This window comes from Felis catus, chromosome C2, assembly GCF_018350175.1.
Source record: "Felis catus isolate Fca126 chromosome C2, F.catus_Fca126_mat1.0, whole genome shotgun sequence".
In the NCBI taxonomy this organism is placed as follows: Eukaryota; Metazoa; Chordata; class Mammalia; order Carnivora; family Felidae; genus Felis; species Felis catus.
This window is the reverse complement of record NC_058376.1, coordinates 65,745,118-65,766,737: the sequence shown is the minus strand read 5'-3', so window position 1 is coordinate 65,766,737 and position 21,620 is coordinate 65,745,118. Positions and strand designations below refer to the sequence as shown.

General features: G+C 34.8%; 1 protein-coding gene across 3 annotated transcripts in view; it reads left to right on the top strand.

Moving 5' to 3' along the window:
- Positions 1-21,620, top strand: part of GSK3B (glycogen synthase kinase 3 beta) — a 197,802-nt gene that overhangs the window by 155,047 nt on the left and 21,135 nt on the right. For 2 of the 3 annotated variants that reach the window (XM_003991675.5, XM_019839811.3), the window contains exons 9-10: positions 8,323-8,361; positions 11,017-11,203. In XM_003991675.5, coding sequence (XP_003991724.1) covers positions 8,323-8,361; positions 11,017-11,203 — 226 coding nt within the window. The remainder of the gene's footprint in view (positions 1-8,322; positions 8,362-11,016; positions 11,204-21,620) is intronic. The other variant, XM_003991674.5, reaches the window with a different exon arrangement.

Sequence of the window (21,620 nt, the reverse complement as noted above, 5' to 3'; positions counted from 1 at the left end):
AGTACAAAGTATACAGCAGCTCTGCATCTAAATATAGTTGGGTAGTATCAGTGTGTCATTGGCAGTATATAGTTTTGTCCCTACTGATTTCCTGTAGATGGTTTTCAGCCTGGGTTTTTATTTGTAGGATAACGACAGTGTACCTATATCATCAAAATAAAGAATTTCATCAGGAGTAGTATCTTATATATAAATTTTGACTATGTAAAACTCAGAAGTTAATTTCTTCACACAATTAGAGATACTTTTTCAGTATATAGCATATGAAAATATATATTTCATATTTATTTTTAAAACTATTATGTAGATCTTATTATAGATTATACTGTCTTTTTTCTTTTATTTACTTTCCTGTTGGTGTTTTGGGAGAGAAATAAAAAGATTTGATCTGGCTTGGAGTATACATTGAAAGTATTGATATGTTAATGGTATATCACTAGCCCTTGGATAGCCTCACCCCAACATTAGATGGAACCAATTCTAAGAGCATAGGTACTAATTTACCAGAAAATTGATTTTTTTCTTTGATACTTAATTGAAATAATTTTAAGAGAGATTTTACTTAAAAGTTTTTTCATTTCCGTGTAATTTGTGAGATTAGAGCAGAGGAAAAAATCTCAATCAGGGCTTATTGCTAGAGTGAATCTCTAGTGTCCTTATTTTATAGATTCAGAAACTCTGGCCAAAGATACCAAGTGACTTATTCAGGATTACATAGGTGGCCATGACAAAGCCAGGATTAAACTTCTACTGTGTGTGTGTGTGTGTGTGTGTGTGTGTGTGTGTGTGTGTGCGCGCGCGCGCGCGCATGCAATGCCAGACTTTATTTAGAGTTATGTAACATGTACCTCTTCTCGTCTTTATGTATATTTCATTATATATTTTTGTGAGTTAGAAATGTTCAGCTCTTTTATGGTTCAAGCAGAGATTTTCTGTACTTAAAAATGTAGATGTAACATTTTGTTTTGAGCATTGATGGGTTCATTTAGTTGGTTATGTATCTTTTATGATAAGAGATGAAATAATTTAGGGCTATAGATGAAATAATTTATATTCCCAGATTCAAAGTATGTTTCTTTCTGTAAATTGTATTATGGTTCTCGTTACTTTTCCTTCAATTTCTCAGAATCTTATTATCTCTCTTCACTGCAGAAGATCCTTTTGTCACTAATTACTTGTTTAGAATCGGAGATCTTGGTGTTTTAGTGCCAGAATTCTAGGTTAGCTTTTACTGGCCATGATGTTGCCTTCCCCACCACACCTTTTAAAATTTATAATAAACACTAAGTATTCTGAGATAAACCATTCTTTGATCTTACGCTTAAAGTTTATTTTGAACTGGGTCAGAAGATACTTAGGGTCTCTCACTTGGCTCTAAACTCAGAGATTCCTAGGTGACCTTTTGGGATTTAAAGGTTGAGTTGTAGTTTGAATTCAGTGAAGTTTTATAAGTTAAAGTATAAGTGACTTGTAATATACTATGATTTCAACCATGTTAAAGAAAAACAAAAAATAAAGAGAATTCTATATATTGAATAAATACAGGGAAATACTCCAAAATGCTAATGTTTGAGTGAGATGAGTGTAGGTGATTTTATTTTCTTTGTTCTGCATTTCCACACTTTCATTAATAAGAGTGTCATTTTTATGAAGAAAGAAAAATAAAGCTCTTTTTGGTATAATCTAAGTATTCCTTACATGCTACCCTTAATATAGAGTATCTGTCTAACCAACATGATGCTGAAATTGAGGTCATGAAATTTACTTTAACAGTTTCTATCCTTTTTTTTTTTTTTACATCAAGACTGCTGCCAGTATTAGTGTGTGTCATATTCTGCATTTTTTCCCCCAGGATATATCTTTTGAAGTATTAGCTAAGATGGAACATGAGGTGAGGAATGGTTGTTTATAATTAAAATGCAGCCTGCATAAGATTTGTGGTCAATATGTATACTTTACATCTTCCTCTACTTATGTGGACTCCTGATGTTTTATATCTTACAATAATGCTCTTCAAACTTGAGTAATCTATATAAAGCCCTTTTGTTTGTTTGTCTTCTTTAGGCTTCCATTCCTATATACCATGTGTAGAATGATGACTCACTTCTCCTACCTATTTTGTGTGTTCAAACTACTGTGAACTCTTCATTCATATAGTGTGCCTTGGCATAATTTGATTTTCACTTAGTACAAATGCATTTATTATGTAATAAGTACACTTATGTTAATTTCTCATTAGCACACATAACTAGGTTGATGTTATTGGTTGTAAACACAAAACCAAATTCAGACACAGAAATTCCATGACACTATTCTGTCATCTGGATGAATCTAGATGATCCAAAATATGCTTATGTTGATTTTTAAAATAGGTTATTATCAAAATGAAAACACAAAATTTTAAATTTCTGGCAGGAAGTGAGTCCCCTGTCTTCTCTATTATGATAGTAAACACCAGCCTCAGAAGTACTGTCTTATGCTAGGCTGCCAGTGAAGTTATTTTTTAAGAAACACATAATGTTCTCTAAAGAGAAGAGCTTCTTGCCTTTTGAGGGCAGGTAACAAAGTCTGGAAACAAAAGCTGCTTTGCCTTTATTTTGGTCTTCTGATAGAACCTACATTAGGTCCATTTCCTAAAACTGTGAGCATGTGAACCCTGCTTTTCTGTGCTGCAGTATAGTACAGCTATATCCCCAAATACTGGAAGCTGGTGTGCTCAAAAATGTAGGCAGACAGAAAGATCAAGAAAGAAATGTCTTTTATGCAAACATTGAAGTGAAGGGATTTAGATGTGTAGGAAAAATAGCAAACAGAAGAACTAGACAATGAGATGTTTCTAGTATGGTTTAGGGCAGGAATCTTGAGAATTTAGAAATCCAATAAGTTGCCCTTGACTATTACTTAATAGCCAGAGCAATCTAATTCATTGATTTAAAGTTTAAGTAGGAAAGAAAATGCTAATGTTTTGAAACAGGGACCATTACTGAGTGGGGATAAGAGGATAAAAACCTCCTGCATTGCTGTATACTGTAAACTTCAAAGAATAAAAAGCCAGATGGAAAGGAAAACAAGTGATGCAAAGAAAGTTTGAGAATTAAAAAGAGATGGAAACTGGCTGGCAGAAGAGGAAGCTTAAATTCTGCACTTAGTATACCAAGGTATGGTTAAATGACAGTCTGTCTATTAGGTATGAAGTGAGGATCTAGTTTGAACATCACTCCTACTCTTTGTGCCTGGAGTTTTTTCTTTTGCAAGATACCAATTAGCTATTGTCTTTTCTAGGATTCTTTGGAAAATAGTAATATGCACATAAAGGATTATTTTATTTTAGTTCTAAAGTAATATAAAGATCCTGCCTCCAATATAGTTCTATGGTTTGTCCTCTCTGTCCTGCCTGGAGTTTAGTTTTGGCCATCATCGTATCATAGAATTGTTAAAACAGCCTCCTAACCAGTTTCCCTCCTTCAGTTTCACATCTTTTTTTTTCTTTTTTAATGTTTGTTTATTTTGCGAGAGCACATATGTGTCAAGCGAGAGTGGGTTAGAGAGAGAGAGAGAGATAGAAAGAGAGAGAGAATCCCAAGCAGGCTCCACACTATCAGCGTGGAGCCTGACACAGGGCTTGATCATGCAGAGCTTGGTCTCACAAACCATGATGTCGTGACCTGAACCAAAATCAAGAGTGGGACGCTTAACCTACTGAGCCACCCAGGTGGCTCAAAGTTTTCTTAAAAGTACACGTAATACTGTCACTCCTATTTAGAAATCTTCTCTGATTACTCATTGCTTTTAGGAAAACATGACATACATATAAAGACAAGGTGATGATTATGTCCCACTTTTGCTTGTCTAGTTCAGTTATTAATTGAATGTCCCTTCACTCTCAAAAGTGTCCCATTTTGGATAATAGATTATACAGTCATTCTGTTCCTTATTGTTTCTTTTTTTCCCCAGAAAAGCAAGAAGTTTATTCTTGTTCTGTTCCTGACCTTTCTAACCTCTAATTTTCCCCCAGTGAAGCGATTTATATTTCTCTTTTATTAGCGTCTTTTCACACTTGGAAGGATCTTCTTCTTGCCTGCTTACCACATCTTAATCTTTTGTCAAGACTCAAATCTTAACTTCTCCCATGAAATAGTTTCTAATTTTCTGAGCTCTCCATGATTAATTCCCACCATATAACTCTTATAGTACCTTTCAAGTTATACCATATGTATTGTAGCAGTTCCTAATTTCTTTTTCATAATGGTAATAATAAGATGGATATCAGTTACTTTAAAGTGTTTGTTGCTAAGTCTTTGGAACACGTAGTAAGTTTAATAGTTAAGTGTCTGTAGGATATATGGGGCCGTAGATTATTGGTTAAGTATCACAGAAAGCAGTATCCACAAGTCAGTCCTTACATACTCAATTTCTTAGAACACTGTCCACATACTTGAAAATGAATAAATGTAGTACTATTTACAACTAGCTATGAGTAAGCAGAAAATTGGGTTCGAGGTCGTTTCAGCTGTTAAAGGTACCAGACTAGATAGGACATGGTACATTTTTTATTCTCTATGTTTAAAACTAAACACAAAGCCTTACTGTACTTTTTTTTTCCTACCGTACTTATTTTTTGAAGACTTTATAATTTTACCTTTTTTTCTGAGCTTTTCAGTACAATATTTTTCACTTGGTAAATTTAGCTGTTTCAACTATAGTTTAACACATTTACAGTTTTAAAAAATGCCTTCAGAGGGGTCGAGAGAGCACAAAACAAAATTTGTTGTCAGACTTCTTTTTTTGCAGGCAAGCTTATCAACCTTTTCTGGTTTTGCTCACATGTATTCCAGAAAGCCTAAAACAATGGTGGGATTTCTACTAGTTCCTAAGATTGCACCTGTCTGTTTTGTTCTGTTGCTTAGGTAAATTAGTTTTATATTATTACTTAACATCTGCCCTGAACATTCTACTAATCCATTATCACTTGTGTCAAAAATACACTGTTTTCTACTGGATTTTCTACCTACATCTTCATTAGTGCTAGAATAATCACTTCTTCTCTAACATTTATTTTCCCATGTGCATAGACTTCCTCATTTTTCTAGTTATACTGGCAATGCTCCCATTTCTTTGCTGAAAACTATGCACTTTAAAATCTAGCCCCTAGGGTGGCTAATCCCTATGTAAGATGGATAATATAAACAAGAAAGAATACTAAGGCATAAGTTTTGAGATCACTTGTGGGGAGCAGAGGGATAGGGTTGGAGGTAAATTAAAAAAGAAAGCAAAAATCTACTTTTAATATATCATTTTTTCCTTAAAACACCTATCTCCTATGTACCCAGCACTGTGCCGGATACCATAAAGTATGAAAAAGAAGTAAAATATATAGCCCTTGTTTTTGAAAAGCTTACAGGTGATATAAATGACTCAGTTGAAGCAAATATTGAATAATATATAACCAGATGCTTGATTGTGTGCTGTAGGTGTTCAGAGGTGTTTCACGTGCTGTATAGGTATAAGGCAGATCTCCAGTGAGGGAGGTAGAGGAAAAAAGGAAGCCTTCTTAAAGGTGATAGAAGAAAAAGGTGGGGTGGGCTGTTGAAGAAGGATTTTGATTTGATTAGATGTTGGTAAGGTCAGGAATTGTTGTAGCCTAGGGGACTGTCCCTTAAGATGAGGAGGTATGGATAAAAAGAAAATATTCCTATGTTCCTAGGAAGGTCAGTCTAACTACAGTAACTATTTTGTGAAAAATGAGAGATTAAATTGAGTAAGTGGACATTTGGTAAATCATACTTCTGGGTAAGCCTGCAGTACTATTTTATCAGTGAGTGATGTTAGAGGGAGAAATTAACTAAATGCTGATGTCAACACATATAATAATTTCTTACTGTAGTAGAGCTCAGGAAAACTCAATAAGCCTTTTAATTAGTACAGATGAAATTTGTTGAATGCTGTCTCTGTTTTGGCTAAGGAAAGGATGTTTGTGCTTCTTATGAATGATGTACCACATGTGAACTCTTTAGTAGACTTAAGTTTTTTTCGTAGCTACTTAACCTGGTTAATTAACATAACTCTTCAACAAATCTATGGCATCGTCTCACTTTTAATCCTATATTTAGGTTTACAAATTGCAAATAAGTTTAGATGATAAATAGACTGCTTGAGAGGCAGTATTGGGGTTGCTCTTTAGGAGTGTTCATGGTTTATCAGTCTTCAACATTGGGTGCTTGTGTATTTTGTGTATAACCAGAGAACAGCGTCTATGTTGTACATTTATCACAATGAAATCTAGGAAAGAATAGCTGTTCGGAACAGGCACAGCACTTGTTCTGTGTTCTACTTAGATTAATTATCTTTGCCGTAGGCATTTTTACATTGCTCTGGTTGGCTGTTTAATATAGTAGAATTGCTGAGAGCTGATGCTATGAGAATCAATCATAGGCCTTGATATTTGTTTATAAATGGTAATTTTAAAAGGCTTAAGATTCAGTTATAACAGCTGCAGGTTGAAATTTGGTATTTGATGGCAAAAGTTTCTGTCTAGGACATGTAAGGAGAAAATTGCCTCTGTCATTTTTGAGTTATCCAAATGCAAATTTATTTTGAATAATTCTTCATTTAAGGACTCATTTGCATTTGTTCAATACCATAGAGACTTTCTTTTTGAAAAAATGAATTCTTTCTGTTAGTTTCTTCTATGGACTAGTATTTGTGGTGAGAGTTTGCTTCAATTTAAGAAAATGAGTTGCTGCACAGGTGAGGTAGTATTTGAATCACTTAAAAGTTCATGTCAGTGTTTTAGTTCTTTTCAATTTTTCCTTTCTGTTTTCTTTCTTTTGTTTATTTATTTATTTATTTTTTTGCTTTGTTCTGTTTTATTTTATTTATTTACTTTTGTTTTTAGTTTTTACAGGGGGTGTTTTGGGCTCTTCATGGCCTTGCTAACATACTTGGCTGGCCATATTTAGTCTGCGCACTAATCGTTAGTTGGCCCAATTGAGTCTTACTTTGTGCTCTCATTTTTTTTAGTCTTGCTTTCTATCTTTGTCCAGCTGATTGTGTTTTAGTTCATGAGAGATTTTTATTCTGATGGGCCGGATTTTAATCCGTGTACTAAATTTTAGTCTGCAGACTAAAAGTAATCCGCGGATTATTTATTTTTGCAAAATATTAATTCCCCCACTGGAAACTATCCTAAAAGAATGTTAAATTCTCTTAGAATAGCCAAGGGAATTCACAGCTACTGGTGAGTTCTGCCATTTTTTATTCTCAATACCTAGACATAATAGATCCTACTACCTCCCATGCATATTTGGCTCCGTTGTGCCTAGGTGTTGGTGTACATTACTATGCATGTCACCTATAACTGTGACTGTCCCTTAGTTGTATTGTTTACTGTATATATTTTTTGTTTAGCTTTTGGTGGGTGAATTGGGCATATTTGCACATGGAACTGTGTTGAATTTGTAGTGCTCAAAGATGTAGCATTTTTTTTTCAGTGAGTTTTTCCAAAAAGGAAAGAATGTTCTATATTTATTTTTACTAAGTAATGGGTGCAAGGGTATGAGGGGGCAAAGCCCACAATAGAGAAAGTAAGTTTATACCCGCACTCCTGAGGTGATATGTCAATTTCCTGAAGAATCCTAAAATAATGAGAATGTCAGCAAATATCTTTTAGCAGGGAAGTCAATCCAAAATGGAGAATAATCCGCGGTGGCCTGATCCTTCTTAGCTCACACAAATTGAAAATATCTGGCTTGAAATCTATAGTAATATAAATTAAATATATTTATTACTTTCTTCCATCACTAATAATTAAGCAAAAAAATGTTTATACTGTCTAACTGGAATAAATTAATAGATAAAAATTAGCATATTGGGAACTGATATCTTTAAAAGCAGGCTAATATGCCCCATCCCAGTCATGTCAATGGATGATGAATCCAGGTCGTAGAAGACCAAACACTTTACTTTGGGAAGTTTACTTCTAGATTTCATTTTGATTTTAACTTTTTTTGGTTTTGTATTTTTTTAATAAACGCACTGGCATTGGAACATAATAAATTAAAATTAAAATGTTTCTTTATTGTGCCTCACCATTGCGCAATCAAAAATTTTTTTGCATACACTGTGGTGAAATAATTTTTAAAACTTGGACTTGCTACTGTGGAGACTGATGTTTAAAGTTTATAACTGTATAAACATTTTCTATGTCCCCCCCCCCAACACCATGGATTTCTTATAACACTGGATATATTTTTCCTTGCTGGACTATTCTCTTTTGGATTGACTTCCCCTGTTTGGATTATTTCACTGCATTATCATCTTTAGGATTCGTCAGGAACAGGACATTTCACCTCAGGAGTGCGGGTATGTACTTAATTTTTTTTTCCCAAAATTTCAGGGCAGGTCTATAAAACTAGGGGGAAAACTTTTTTTAGAAAGGCAAAACCGTTATTCATTCTGGAAATGTAAAAGTAAAAACAGCATAGGTAGCTAGCTGTGATTTCTTCTTCATTCACTATGTGGCGATACAGGTTTTACTTATCATATATTTAGGTTGTCAGTCTCCTGAGTGATTTATTGACATCTAGACTAAAGTTTAGGAATTGTGGGGTTTAAAAATTACTTTCACAAGAATAAATATGAACAACGATACGCAGCAATAAAGGTTATGAATCTCAAACAATTTAAATGAGTACAGCAGCAGAAGCTTTGTTATTAGCCAGATTTCAGTAGTTACTGGCTTCCTTTTCTTTAGACACAAAGATAATTCAGAAGAGCTGTTTTCTAGTTTGGCCTCTAATTTTTTGAAGTTGTATGCTACGACACCCTATATTATGGTCACAAATCTGAACTTTGGGAGACACTGGTTTTGACTCCACATAATTTCCCACTTAGCCTTTATCCATAGAGTACTGGTCTTATCAGGAATCTCTCAAAGGGTATAAAAAAAATAACGGATACTTTCTTAAAGGCAGCTTAAGTCTTGATTTTAATGTAGGCTCTTAGAATGAATTCTTCTTTATTGTTTTTAACTCTGTTTTTCCATGAGTTAGGATTCCCTGGCAAAATAAGCTAATACCTATCTTAGTACCAACCTGGATGGTCATTTGTAGCCAGTAAGATACTAAAAAGATGTGGGTAGCTTTTTTTTTTTTTTTAAATAATCAGAGATAAGGTTACAGTACTGGTTTATTAGTACCTTTAACACACAATCTTCATTAATATAACATGAAATTTTTCATTAAAGTACACTCACTGTCCAGCTACCCTACATTTGAATGTTAGCAGGAGACACTTATTTCTACTTTTAGTGGTACTTTTAATTCTACTTATGTGCTCCCATATTGGTGCAAAAGCATTTTTCCTTAGACTAGCTAGCAAAATAAATCCATGTGCTGTGAAATAAATGCAGACAGCCCTCAGGGATAAAACTTCTCAGTAATACTTGATATTTTTATGAAAGGTTTTCTGAGTTTTCCCACTGATTATTTTCTTTTACATTCTGAGTTTGAAAATGAACCTGGCTAGAAAGCAAGCGAGGGAAAAATTTCTTAGAATAGTGGAAGATCTGAACGTTTCAAATAATATAATACTTTGAAGATTTCCTTGACTGAGGCAACTCAGATCACTCAAAAGAATAAAGATAAAGCAGTTTTTGACTGTACAGAGGGTTTTCTAATATGGTCAAATGAATAATTAAGGCCTTTAACGTCCTGAAATGAATTCCTACTCAAGCCAATTTCTCGATTTACATGGAAAATATCTTTATTAGCAATAAACTTTGTGTAAAAACAAAAGAAAAAAAGGTTTTCACTGTAGAAAGTACTCTTACAAGTAGTCTCTTGAAAAGTAATGAGCTCTATAGTAGTAACTAGTTCTCCTACCTCCAGTCTAAGTGAACGGCCAGATGTTACATGAGCTGCTCTCATCAGGAAACCTTACTCCCAGGGTCCTCCATGCCTCATCACAATCTACATGTCCTTCCTGCACTGTTTCCCTCCATTTATACTTTTCTGCCTCTCTTTATATGTCTGTCTGCTGCCACTACCACACTCTCTGTTATCCTGTGTTCTTCCTATCAAGGGGTATATGTTTCATTTTTCTTTTGTTTCAAAGGCTTTCTGTTTATCTGTTTATGTTTATTTCTGTTTTTCTCCTTTCTGTTTTTATTCTTCAACTCTCCATAATTTAGAACAGTTATTTTCATAGTTTTATGTATTGATTAAGCATTTCAAGACATAGATGTGGAAGGCCTTCTGTTCTTTTAAGCAAACTAGTTCATATGCATTTTGCTTTAATATAGCCTTCAGTTGACTTTTTCTGTGAATGAATGGCTCTTAATGAAAAGTACATTTCTTTCTCCCTAATTAAAACCCTAGAATATTCATTCAAATGAGGGTAATCTGGCCATGTTTGTGATAACAGCTACTCCTTGAGAAAAGCCTTGGACATTTTGTCAAATTCTGGGTACTCAAGAATTTTTTTCAAATAAGGTAGACTCTTATATTAAAGAGTTAATACCAAGTCACTGGCATTTGTAGATCTAAAGTAAATAGCTTTTCTCTTTTAAAAGATCTTGATTACCAAATTTGAGTAGGGCTGTCAATTATTCTTATAATTATTCTGCTAAAAATCACACAAAAGAGGCAGCTTTTTATTTTACTGCCACAGTAGTCAAATCTTTTTTAAAAATTTTATATTTTTCTAGGTGTGCTTACCTCCAGAATCCAGTCTTTCTCTTGTGCCTGTATTTTGTGTGCATATTTAATTGTGCTGTAGATTTTTTTCCCTATTTCCCCTAGTTTTTTCTCTGAGCTTTTCTCATATAGTTTTTAATTAGCAGTTCACCCCAGTGTGGTGAAGCATATGCAGTTAACTCTTTTCATTCTAGAAGCTTCCTTTCACAAATGCAACCATGTTGTTGTACGTGGTGGGGATTAACTCAGTACTCAAAGGATAATTTGCTAAGATTCTTACACTGAAGCATTAATTGTTCTTTCCCTTTTTTTTGTGCTGTAGGTCTTCCGACCCCGGACTCCACCGGAGGCAATTGCACTGTGTAGCCGTCTGCTGGAGTATACACCAACTGCCCGATTGACACCACTGGAAGCTTGTGCACATTCATTTTTTGATGAACTAAGGGACCCAAATGTCAAACTACCAAATGGGCGAGACACACCTGCACTCTTCAACTTCACCACTCAAGGTAATTCCAAACACTTAGCTCTTTTTACCATTTCTGAGAAAACTACGTATGTGTGTGAAGTGACATTCTGTTAATTAAAATCTGTGTAGGACAAAAGTGGGCACATTAAGTGCTTATGCAAGTAGGGAGCATTTTTTCTAACCACTTACTAGGCCACTACTTGTATGGTTTGGACAATAGTGGCAGATAAGATTTTTCCAGTAGACATAGCTGCTCTCATTTTTGGCAGATTATAATAAATCTTGGCACATGAGAAGTTATAGAGATTTCACTAATAAGACTAATGTACAATTTAACTTTCAGGTTTGTATTTGAAACTTAGAATGTTAGTATTTCTTGCTTCCCAAGGATTTATATCAAGTTTTTTAAACCTAGAAATAAATTGGTGGCTATATTTGTATAAAGTCAGATATAAACAGGGAAAACTGGAATTCTGTAACTCTTTCTGTAACTCTTTCTTATATAAGGGATGTAGGTAGAGAGATTCTTATCCCTGCTGGGGCTTGGCACTATTGCTGCTGCTGAGAGAACATTGAGAGGAAAACAGAGTTTGTGAATCGGTGGTTTCTAAAAGACCCAGGGAAAGTCATTATTTCTTAACCACTTCTGTGTTCACTTTTCTCTCTGATTAAGACCTTAAGTGATTCATTTAATCAGCCATACTGCCTTTGATGCTGTGATTTTCTTCATAAACTGAACATTAAAAGTGTACAATTTCCTGTAGATAAAACACGCAATAAATATTCGATTGATTATTAGTTTAGTCAAGCTAAAAATATACAAGGGAAATGGAGAGCTTTGTGTGACCAGGAAATATATATTTCCTTTATTCTAAGATGAATTCCCCTCCCACTCATATTTAAACTTGGAAGTGGAAAAATGCATTTTGCTTAAGCAGTAGATTTGGAAGACCTGAGTTGTTAGTGAAATGGACTTGGGTGATTCCATTGATTATAATCTTAAGTGGTCAATAACATGTAACTATTAACAGTGCTGATACAATCTTAAACTGCATTCATAAAGGTAAAAGAAAAATATTCAGATATCCTGGGATTAATTCTGACTCTTTAGGGCTGATCAGAAATCATTTGGAATGTTATTTTAGGTCCTGGCTATGCCATTTTAAGATGTTAATGAAAGACGGGTAGGGTATACAAAGGAACAGAACCGACAGTAGATCCTGGAAAAGTGAAAACTTAAAGAATACCTCATAGATTATCTTCTAAAGAAAGGTGTTAGCCTATATTCTTTCTCCATATTATAAAATTGGAAATAGTAGGTAGCAGAAAATTAGAGAATACTACATATTTGAGTTTATCATGCAGACCTCAGCCCCTGGCATAGATAGAGATTAATAAATAAAATTACTGATGAATCAGGGAATTTTTCAATTGTTTAACAGTGGAACAAGTGTTTTTCAAAATACTGATCTCAGTACGAGGAAGAAGCTGGATGATGTCCAATGTTCTCCAATTTGGCAGTAGGTTAGACTGGGAGACTCTTGGCCTCTTCTGGAGCAAAGGTTCTATATAATTCCATGTCACTAAGAAAATAAACTTTATTTTCAGTTCTTACTGTTCTGTTTTAATCAAGAGTAGTACATGTAGATTGAGGAAAATGTTGAAAATGCAAAAGAAGTATAGAGAAAATTAAAATCACAATCCTGAAGTAATCACTTTTACCTTTCAAATTAATCACCGTAACATTTTCATAGTGTAGCTCTTTTCAGTCTTTTCTCTGATGCATACATATACTGATAATCTTTGAATATAAAGTGATACTCTATTTTCCCATTAAGATCACAAAAGAGTTTCTTTTGATTAACTCAAAAATATTTAAAATTATACATTATACAAGATTAATATTTATTCAGGCATTTCACTTTTTTACCTCTCATTTCATGAAACAATTTTATTAATACTTCTTATAAATGCATCTTTTATATCTGCGTCTTTGTCATCAGTAGAGCTACTTTTTGAACTATCATAGATTTTTAGGTTATATCACCTAAATTTTTTGATATGAAGCACTTTTTGAATCTGTATGAGGCCACCACTGGAAATTCTACAGGTATCAAATGTCATAAGTTTTTTTTTGTTGTTGTTTTTTTGTTTTGTTTGTTTTGTTTTGTACTGTAGGTGTCTGTTAATTAGCTACACATATAACTATCTGCTGGGTTACTTTTTAAAGTGGTCTCTAAAAGGCTCTGTATACAGTGACATCCAGCATTTGTTACTGTGGAATCTTGACATCAGAAACTATTATGTTAATGTTAACTTTATTTGTTTCTCTCTCTCTCTCTCTCTCTTTTTTTTTTTAACCACTTTTGTCAGGTGAACTTAGTTTCCCAAACAAGCATTGATTGTGGTTTTATTCACATGAAGTATCTTCTCCAATGAGTACTTTGTTTCTCAAATACATGAATTAAGGAAGCCTTTTGTCAAGTAAGCAATTCAGTAGAACCCCAAACACACATGATATTTTTAATGGACACATTTTGGAGAATGATTCTCCCTATATTCAGACATATTTCGTATAAACTCTTTAATACACCTGTATGTGTTGATCAAAACTGAGATACTTAAACATTTTATTTAATCAGATTTAAAAATCCAGGATTTGGTTTCATTGTTCATATATGTGATTCTTTACTCACTAATAATTATTCATTATTACTAAAGAAAATAAAATTTTAAAACAACTAAATTTATTATTCTATGGAATCCTAAGTTTTTTTGAAAACTGAGGAAACATTTGTATAACATGAGCCATTTTAAAGTAAACAGTTCAGTGGCATTTAGTATATTCACAATGTTGTGCAACTACCACCTTGATCAAGTTCTAAAACATTTTCATTGCTCCTAAAGAAAACACACCCATTAAGTGGTCAGTCCCCATTAACTCCTCCTCCAACTCCTGGCAACCACCAATGTGCTTCCTGCTTCTGGACTTCACTATTTGGGATATTTTTATATAAATGGAGTAATACATTATGTGACCTTTTGTATATGGCTTCTTTCACCTAGCATAATGTTTTCAAAGTTCATCCATGTTGTAGCATGTGTCAGTATTTTATTCCTTTTTATGGCTGAATAATATTCCACTGTAGTGTGTCTTAATCAGTGTAGGCTGCTGTAACAAAACACCAGAGACTGTGTGGCTTAAACAGCAAATATTTATTTCTCAGAGTTCTGGAGGCTGGGAAATTCAAGATCAAGGTGCTAGTAGATTTGGTGTCTGATGAAGACATAGTTTGTGATTTGCAGATGGCTACCTTCTTACTGTATCCTTGTATGGTAGAAAGAGATTACGTCTCTTGTGTCTCTTCTTATAAGGCCACTAATCCCATTCATGGGGGTTCTACCCTCATGACCTAATTACCTCTCAAAGGCTCCATTTCCAAACACTATTACGTTGGGGAGTAGGGCTTCAGCATATGACTTTTAGGGACACAAACAATCAGTACACAGTGTATGGATACACCACATTTTGTTTATCCATCATCTGTTGGTGGATATTTGGCTTGTTTCTACCTTCTGGCTATTATGAATAGTGCTGCTATGACCATTTGTTTACAGATATTTATTTGAATACTGTTTTTAATTCTTCTGGGTATTGCTGAGTCATGTGGTAATTCTATGTTTAACTTTTTGAGGAACTGCCAAACTATTTTCCATGGTGGTTTGCATGTTTTATATTCCCACCAGCAGTTTACAACAGTTCCAGTTTCTCTACATCCTCCCCAATACTTATGTTCCTTTTTTTTTTTTTTTTTTTTTTTTTTAATAGCCATCCTAGTGGATGTGAAGTGGTGTTTCATTGTGCATTGTGGTTCTAAATAAGTTTATTGCAATAATGAATCACAGCCTGGTAAATGCTATTTACCTATTCTCTAGTAAATTACATTCATAAGACAAACTGACATGAAAATAAATTGACTTAGATTTTAGAATATGGTTTTGAAAATATTGGACTTTTGTGAATGGACAGTTTTTCATATTATTTAATCCGATTTACTCAATTATTTAATAATTAAATATTTAATTAATTGTTAATTAAAGAGTTATTTAATTATTTAATAGAGTCAGCTAACTTTAATGTCCTTAGAAGCCTCCAAAGTTTTTATTAACTTCAGCTTTGACGTATGCGTTTTAAAGTAAAGGCTCAACTTGAAGAAGAATAAATAATTTAGCTCAAACTTTATTTATACATATCTGTTATTTACAAGCTTTTTAAAAGGAGTGACGATTGTTTTATTTTGGTATTTCAAATTGTTATATTTGCCCAGAATATCAGATATAATTATGGCTCTATGTATGTCTGAATATACATAATATGTCTTTGGGGATTTAAAGAGTGTGTGTGTATTTGGTGTGTATAGAGTATATGCAATCTCTACGGCGCTGTGACTCTGTGATTCTGTGCATATTAGTGAAAAGGATATGCAGGAGTCTTTGTATCTGTTCACATGAAATGTGTAGATATGTTCTTGAAATCCTTTTCCATAAAACTAAATGTGTTAAATTGAGAGTGCCATCATTTTGAGAGATGGCCCTTCCTTTTTAAGCATTAAAATGCCCTATCCTAACAGCCATTCTGAAACTGGGCTGTCATCACTGGTAGTACTTTCTCCTTTTCCTTCTAGATCACTGTTACACTTGAAGAGTGTTTCTGCCCAGGGAAGAAGTGTTGTTTGGTGTTGTTCTATTTGATCTTCTGTATTCTGATTTTGGATCAGTGTTTCCAAATGATGATCTTGTTTACCAAGGCAAAGATGTAACTGTTGTGCAGGTGCAACTTTAAAGCACATATTAATAGCAATAAATGAACAACCAGAATAAAGCCGGGTAATACAAGAACTTGGAAAAGGAGAATCAATCCCCCAATTGGTTGTATAGCTAGAGAGGGTTCAGAGATAGGAAACACTGGGGTGGGAGGGTGTTAGTGAGGTTCTGCTATAGGCAGAATAAAACCCTCCTCCAGCCTCATACATTTTCAGTGAAGTCTGTACTAATTCCCCCAAGTGAAATAAAGATAACTCCTGATCTGCATGTAGTAGGTGCTTAATGAATGTTTGAGTCACACATGCCACTTTAAGTAAACACGATATTCATGTAACCAATATTTATTGGACATTTCTAATGTGCCTTCTAGTTGCTGTTAGTGTTGTTTTAACTAGTAAACCTGCCATATGAATAGAACTATGAAGATTAAACACTTGAGTAAAATACAGGGCTGTATTAAAGTAAAGCTTAACAATAAAGCTAACTGCAATTTGATATTTGTTACTGTGCCACAAGTAACTAGCAATAAATGAACACTAGTATTACTCATAATTAAAACAAGCATTTCTGTGATCAGCTAGAGGAGGAAGAAGAGGAATGAACAAGGGACAGAAAACTTGGAGATCCTTTTGACCTTCTGGATTCACAAAACAGATTATCAGACATCTCATTTTTCTGGCACTGGGGCTTCAGTGCTCTGGGACCCCCTGAATGATACTATCTTCATCTAGATGTTGGAAACCTGAAGAGACCTTTGGCACACCCTCTTTCCTTCAGTCATTGGATCTCAAAGGTTGGACATAACTGAATCAGACCTCACGAATTGGAATCAGGAAATTCCAACAGGGATCAGTATTTTCTTTATTCACCAATTCCTTGCCTATTCCATGGCTAGAATATATTGGGAAATTGGTTGCTTTCTATGTTTAAGTGAGTCTACAGTTAATCCCACCACACCTCCCCAATACCAAATTTTCTACCTAATTTGTATGAAATTTTACAAGGAAAGTTATTTTAGCAAGCATTGTCCTGGTTGGGGATTTCATCCCTAGATCTTTTAAAATACTAACATTTTGCTGGGTAACTTCTAAAATATGTCACTGCTATAAATGTAGTATACTAAACACATTCAGACATTTTTTGGTGACTGGTACAAATTGTGATGCTCCCTCTTAGGCAGTTCCAAGGCAAAGTAGTCATGGATTTGTGTAGATATTATGTACTCCTCATATTAAACATCATTAATATCACTAAGAAGCAGTAGTGAGCCTTCTAATTATTTTACTATTTGTCTGACCTTCTAATAAGCTTAATTATTTGTTTAATTTTAAGATTTTGTTAGAAACTTGGTCAGGGATTTTCTGGACACTTTGAAATTGTTAGGAGAAGAAAGGAGCAGTTATAATAGGGTTATTTGTTTATTAAAAAAAAAATCCATAGAAGCAGCATTAGGATTCAGTAATGTGTGTGATCAAGGTGTACATCCTAGCATTTGATTCTTGCTCATGAAAAGTACACAGATGAAATGGGCATGCCATTGTGAAATTGTCTAAACCTTTTTGTGAGAGAAATACCACTTTACCTATAATAGACAACCACTGGCAATTTTCATATGTATATAGGAGGCCTGATATACACATGAAGACCTCGACCTAATTGCAGAAGAAAAAGCACGTCTGCCTCTTTCAGTGACTCCTTTCGGCAGGTCTGCAGGTTGAGCTTCAGAACTAATGAAGAAGATTCCTCTCTACCTGATGAGTGGTATTTTATTACATCACTGTTAGAGAAGGTCTGGTGAACAAAGGGATTGATTTCTTCCCTCTGGTTAGCACATTGATTGCTTCTCTCCAACTTATCCTCAGCTTTCACACTATACACAGTTTGAACAAACATATACACCCTACCCACCCACTGAGCCACTGTCCCCCCTACCCCCCCAAAAACTAGGAAAGTTTCTTATCTATTTATCATTGAATTTGGGATTCATATTTGGAAGAATAGAAACTTTAAGTTAAGGAATACTTAAGGTTTCGTCAACTAGATTTATGTTTTGTTTTAATATTTTAAAAGATTGCTTTATCAAGTAGTCAGGTATGTTTGAGTTTATTCAGTTTGCCCTTTCATGGGAATGCTTCTTTCATTTGCATTATAAACAACAGTGCAGCAAAACTTAGTTAAATGAATTCAGTCAGCTTTTTAGTTGATGAATATCTATCTTGGCTTTATTAATTTTTTTATTTTATTTTTATTTTTTAAAATTTACATCCAAATTAGCATATAGTGAAACAATGATTTCAGGAGTAGACTCCTTAATGCCCCTTACCCATTTAGCCCATCCCCCTCCCTCACAACCCCTCCGGCAACCCTCAGTTTGTTCTCCATATTTATGAGTCTCTTCTGTTTTGTCCCCCTTGCTGTTTTTATATTAGTTTTCCTTCCCTTATGTTCATCTGTTTCATCTCTTAAAGTCCTCATATGAGTGAAGTCGTATGATTTTTGTCTTTCTCTGACTAATTTCACTTAGCATGACACCCTCCAGTTCCATCCACGTCGTTGCAAATGGCAAGATTTCATTCTTTTTGATTGCCAAGTAATACTCTATTGTGTATATATATACCACATCTTCTTTATCCATTCATCCATTGATGGACATTTGGGCTCTTTCCATACTTTGGCTATTGTTGATAGTGCTGCTATAAACATGGGGGTGCATGTGTCTCTTGGTAATAGCACACCTGTATCTTGGATAATTGGATAAATGTATCTTGCCTTTATCGATACCTATTTTAAAATTCATTTTGCTTTTATTTAAATTGTCCATTAAAGTGTTTGGTTATGGAGCACATAATGATTGATACACCATCAAAAGATTCTTAATATTCCCTGATAAACTACTATATGGTTTTTTTGATGGATAGTTTCATGGTATCTGCAGTTGGTTAAAGAAACCTTTATCATCATTAACGTTTCCCAAGCCTTCTGAGCCTGTTGCTATGTTGTTTTCAACCATGTCTCTGAGATAACATGGTCTATCTTATTCCTACCTTTTCTCTGAACTAGCACCAATTCAGTATTATGGACCTCCTTGTTTCCTTAATTATCTCCGTACTCTCAAGCCTAGGACAAATATTTATTAAATAATACTATTTTTTTTCAGCTTACTTTTTTTTTTCAGTCTTTTCTGTACTTCTTATTCTCTGTCTTCAAGAATACATGTACTCTCCCTGATCCTGAAAAGTTCTGTTGCTTTGCTGTACCTGTCCTTTAAAATGTCATCTTATTTTGCTTTGTGGTGCCCACACTGCAGTTTGGATCTGCATTCATTGCCTCAATTCCCTTATTTTTCATTGTCATGGATAGGCAGGGAGACCGGGAGTGAGTGTAATTCTTGCAAGCAAAAAATCATTACAGCCATTTTGTACCAGCCCCATAGAAGTGCCCATAATCTGTCCCCACAAAAGGAATAGACTTTAGTGTAGAGAACAGGACTATAGCAAGAATATAAGGAGGCTTCCTTTTTCACATAGGCAAAAGTTACAACAATTAACAATCTCTCTGAAGTAGAGAAAAGCTAACAGATGGAAAGCAGTGGACTTCAAGGAATCCCTATAATTAAGGAAAAGAAGAAGGATAGTGAGTTATAGATAATGGGAAGGGTTTAGGATTCCTTAACTTTTAGTATGTCAAAGTCAAAAAAACTTGCAAAAGCCCCCTGCCTCCACCCAGACCACTCATTGACTCTAGGTTAAGAATCTAGTCTTTGTAGTTGTTTTGTGGAATTTACTTACTCTCCCCTCTGTCTTTGGATATGGCAAAACCTCCAGGATCCCACAGCTTCTCTTTTTCTTGTTTCCTTATTTTCTTCACTTTTCTCCTTTCTTTTCATTAGTTACCCCTCTCTCCCTACCCTAGACCCAAATGGCTGTCTACTACCTAAGGAAAAAGAGGTTGCTTTTTTCAAGCCCTGTGTGTGTGTGTGTGACCTAAAACCACCATGACCCTTCAGCTGGATATACAGATACATAGAAAGGTGATCTGATAAGAGAGTAAATGAATGGGAGAAAGTGGGCAGCATGGACAGTAAGTACAGTGACCACAGACTGCTGATATTCAGTTCATTTTAAAGATAATATTAAAAATGGCTTTGTCAAAATGCCTTAAAATCTCTGGTCATCTTTTCCATTTTTAGATTTTCTTTTAGATGTTGGGCACTTAGTCATAGAGATCATTTTTTTTGTTTTTAATTTTTATTTATTTCTGAGAGACAGAGCATGAGCAGGGGAGGGGGGGAGAGAGAGAGAGAGGGAGACACAGAATCTGAAGCAGGCTCCAGCTCTGAGCCGTCAGCACAGAGCCCAATGCAGGGCTCGAACTCCCAAACCGTGACATGAGATCGTGACCTGAGCCGGAGTCGGACGTTTAACCGCCTGAGCCACCCAGGTGTCCCTCATAGAGATCTTTTTAATTTAAAAGTGCCCCTATCCTGAATAGGTTGAATGCCTTTTTGCTGGCTTATTTGTGCAGTTGACCTTCCATTTTCAATTTCTTTTAATCAAAGATGGTTATCTTTTTCTCTGACTTAACAGTTTTATGCTCAGTATTGATAGACACATGGGAGGATGGATGGATGAATTTTAAGAAGCCTTTCTATTTTAGCAGATTTTATTTATTTTTTAAATTTTTTTTCAACGTTTATTTATTTTTGGGACAGAGAGAGACACAGCATGAACAGGGGAGGGGCAGAGAGAGAGGGAGACACAGGTACGGAAACAGGCTCCAGGCTCTGAGCCATCAGCCCAGAGCCTGACTCGGGGCTCGAACTCCCGGACCATGAGATCGTGACCTGGCTGAAGTCGGACACTTAACCGACTGCGCCACCCAGGCGCCCCTATTTTAGCAGATTTTAATTGTAACTGAGATGGTAAATATTTTAGGTTAATCAAAAGTAGTTACCACACCCTGCATTAATTTTTATTACTAGAACCATAGAGTCATCAGCCATGGTAATTAGGATTCTCTTGCTTTCATAGATACAAGATTGTGGGTTAAAATTGGATTAACTAGAAATAAAACAACTTAGGATCTTCCTTTTCCTCTGTGAGAACCAAAACAACTAAAAGCTGATTATGAGAAAATAGCATCTCTTCAAACTTGATCATTAAGGCAATGGTTTTCTAACTGGCTTCCAGGGAAGACATGAGAAATACTTCTATCCAGGGAAGCTGCCTTACATCTTCTCATTTAAGGGGAAAAATTAATAAATAGTCTTCACTCAGTTTTAGGCTTTTGTTCCCATTCGTTTTTCATAAATCTTGGGATAGGTTTGTTGAGGGTTTCTTGTTTGTTTATTTTTACCAGAATCTGGTATCATTTAGTATAAAATTTAGATATTTAGGTACCAATTTGAGTAAGTCCATATTAACAGGGGCTTTGCAACAGAAAATGTTTTTAAGCTACTATATTAAAACACTATTTCCCTTGCTAGGGGCTGGGGGGAGGGACGAATGGGGAGTGAGTGCTAAAGGTTTCCCTTTGAGTGATGACAGTGTTTTGAAACTAGATAGAGATGATGGTTGTACAACATTGTGAATGTACTAGATGCCGCTAAACCGTACACTTTAAAATGGTTAATT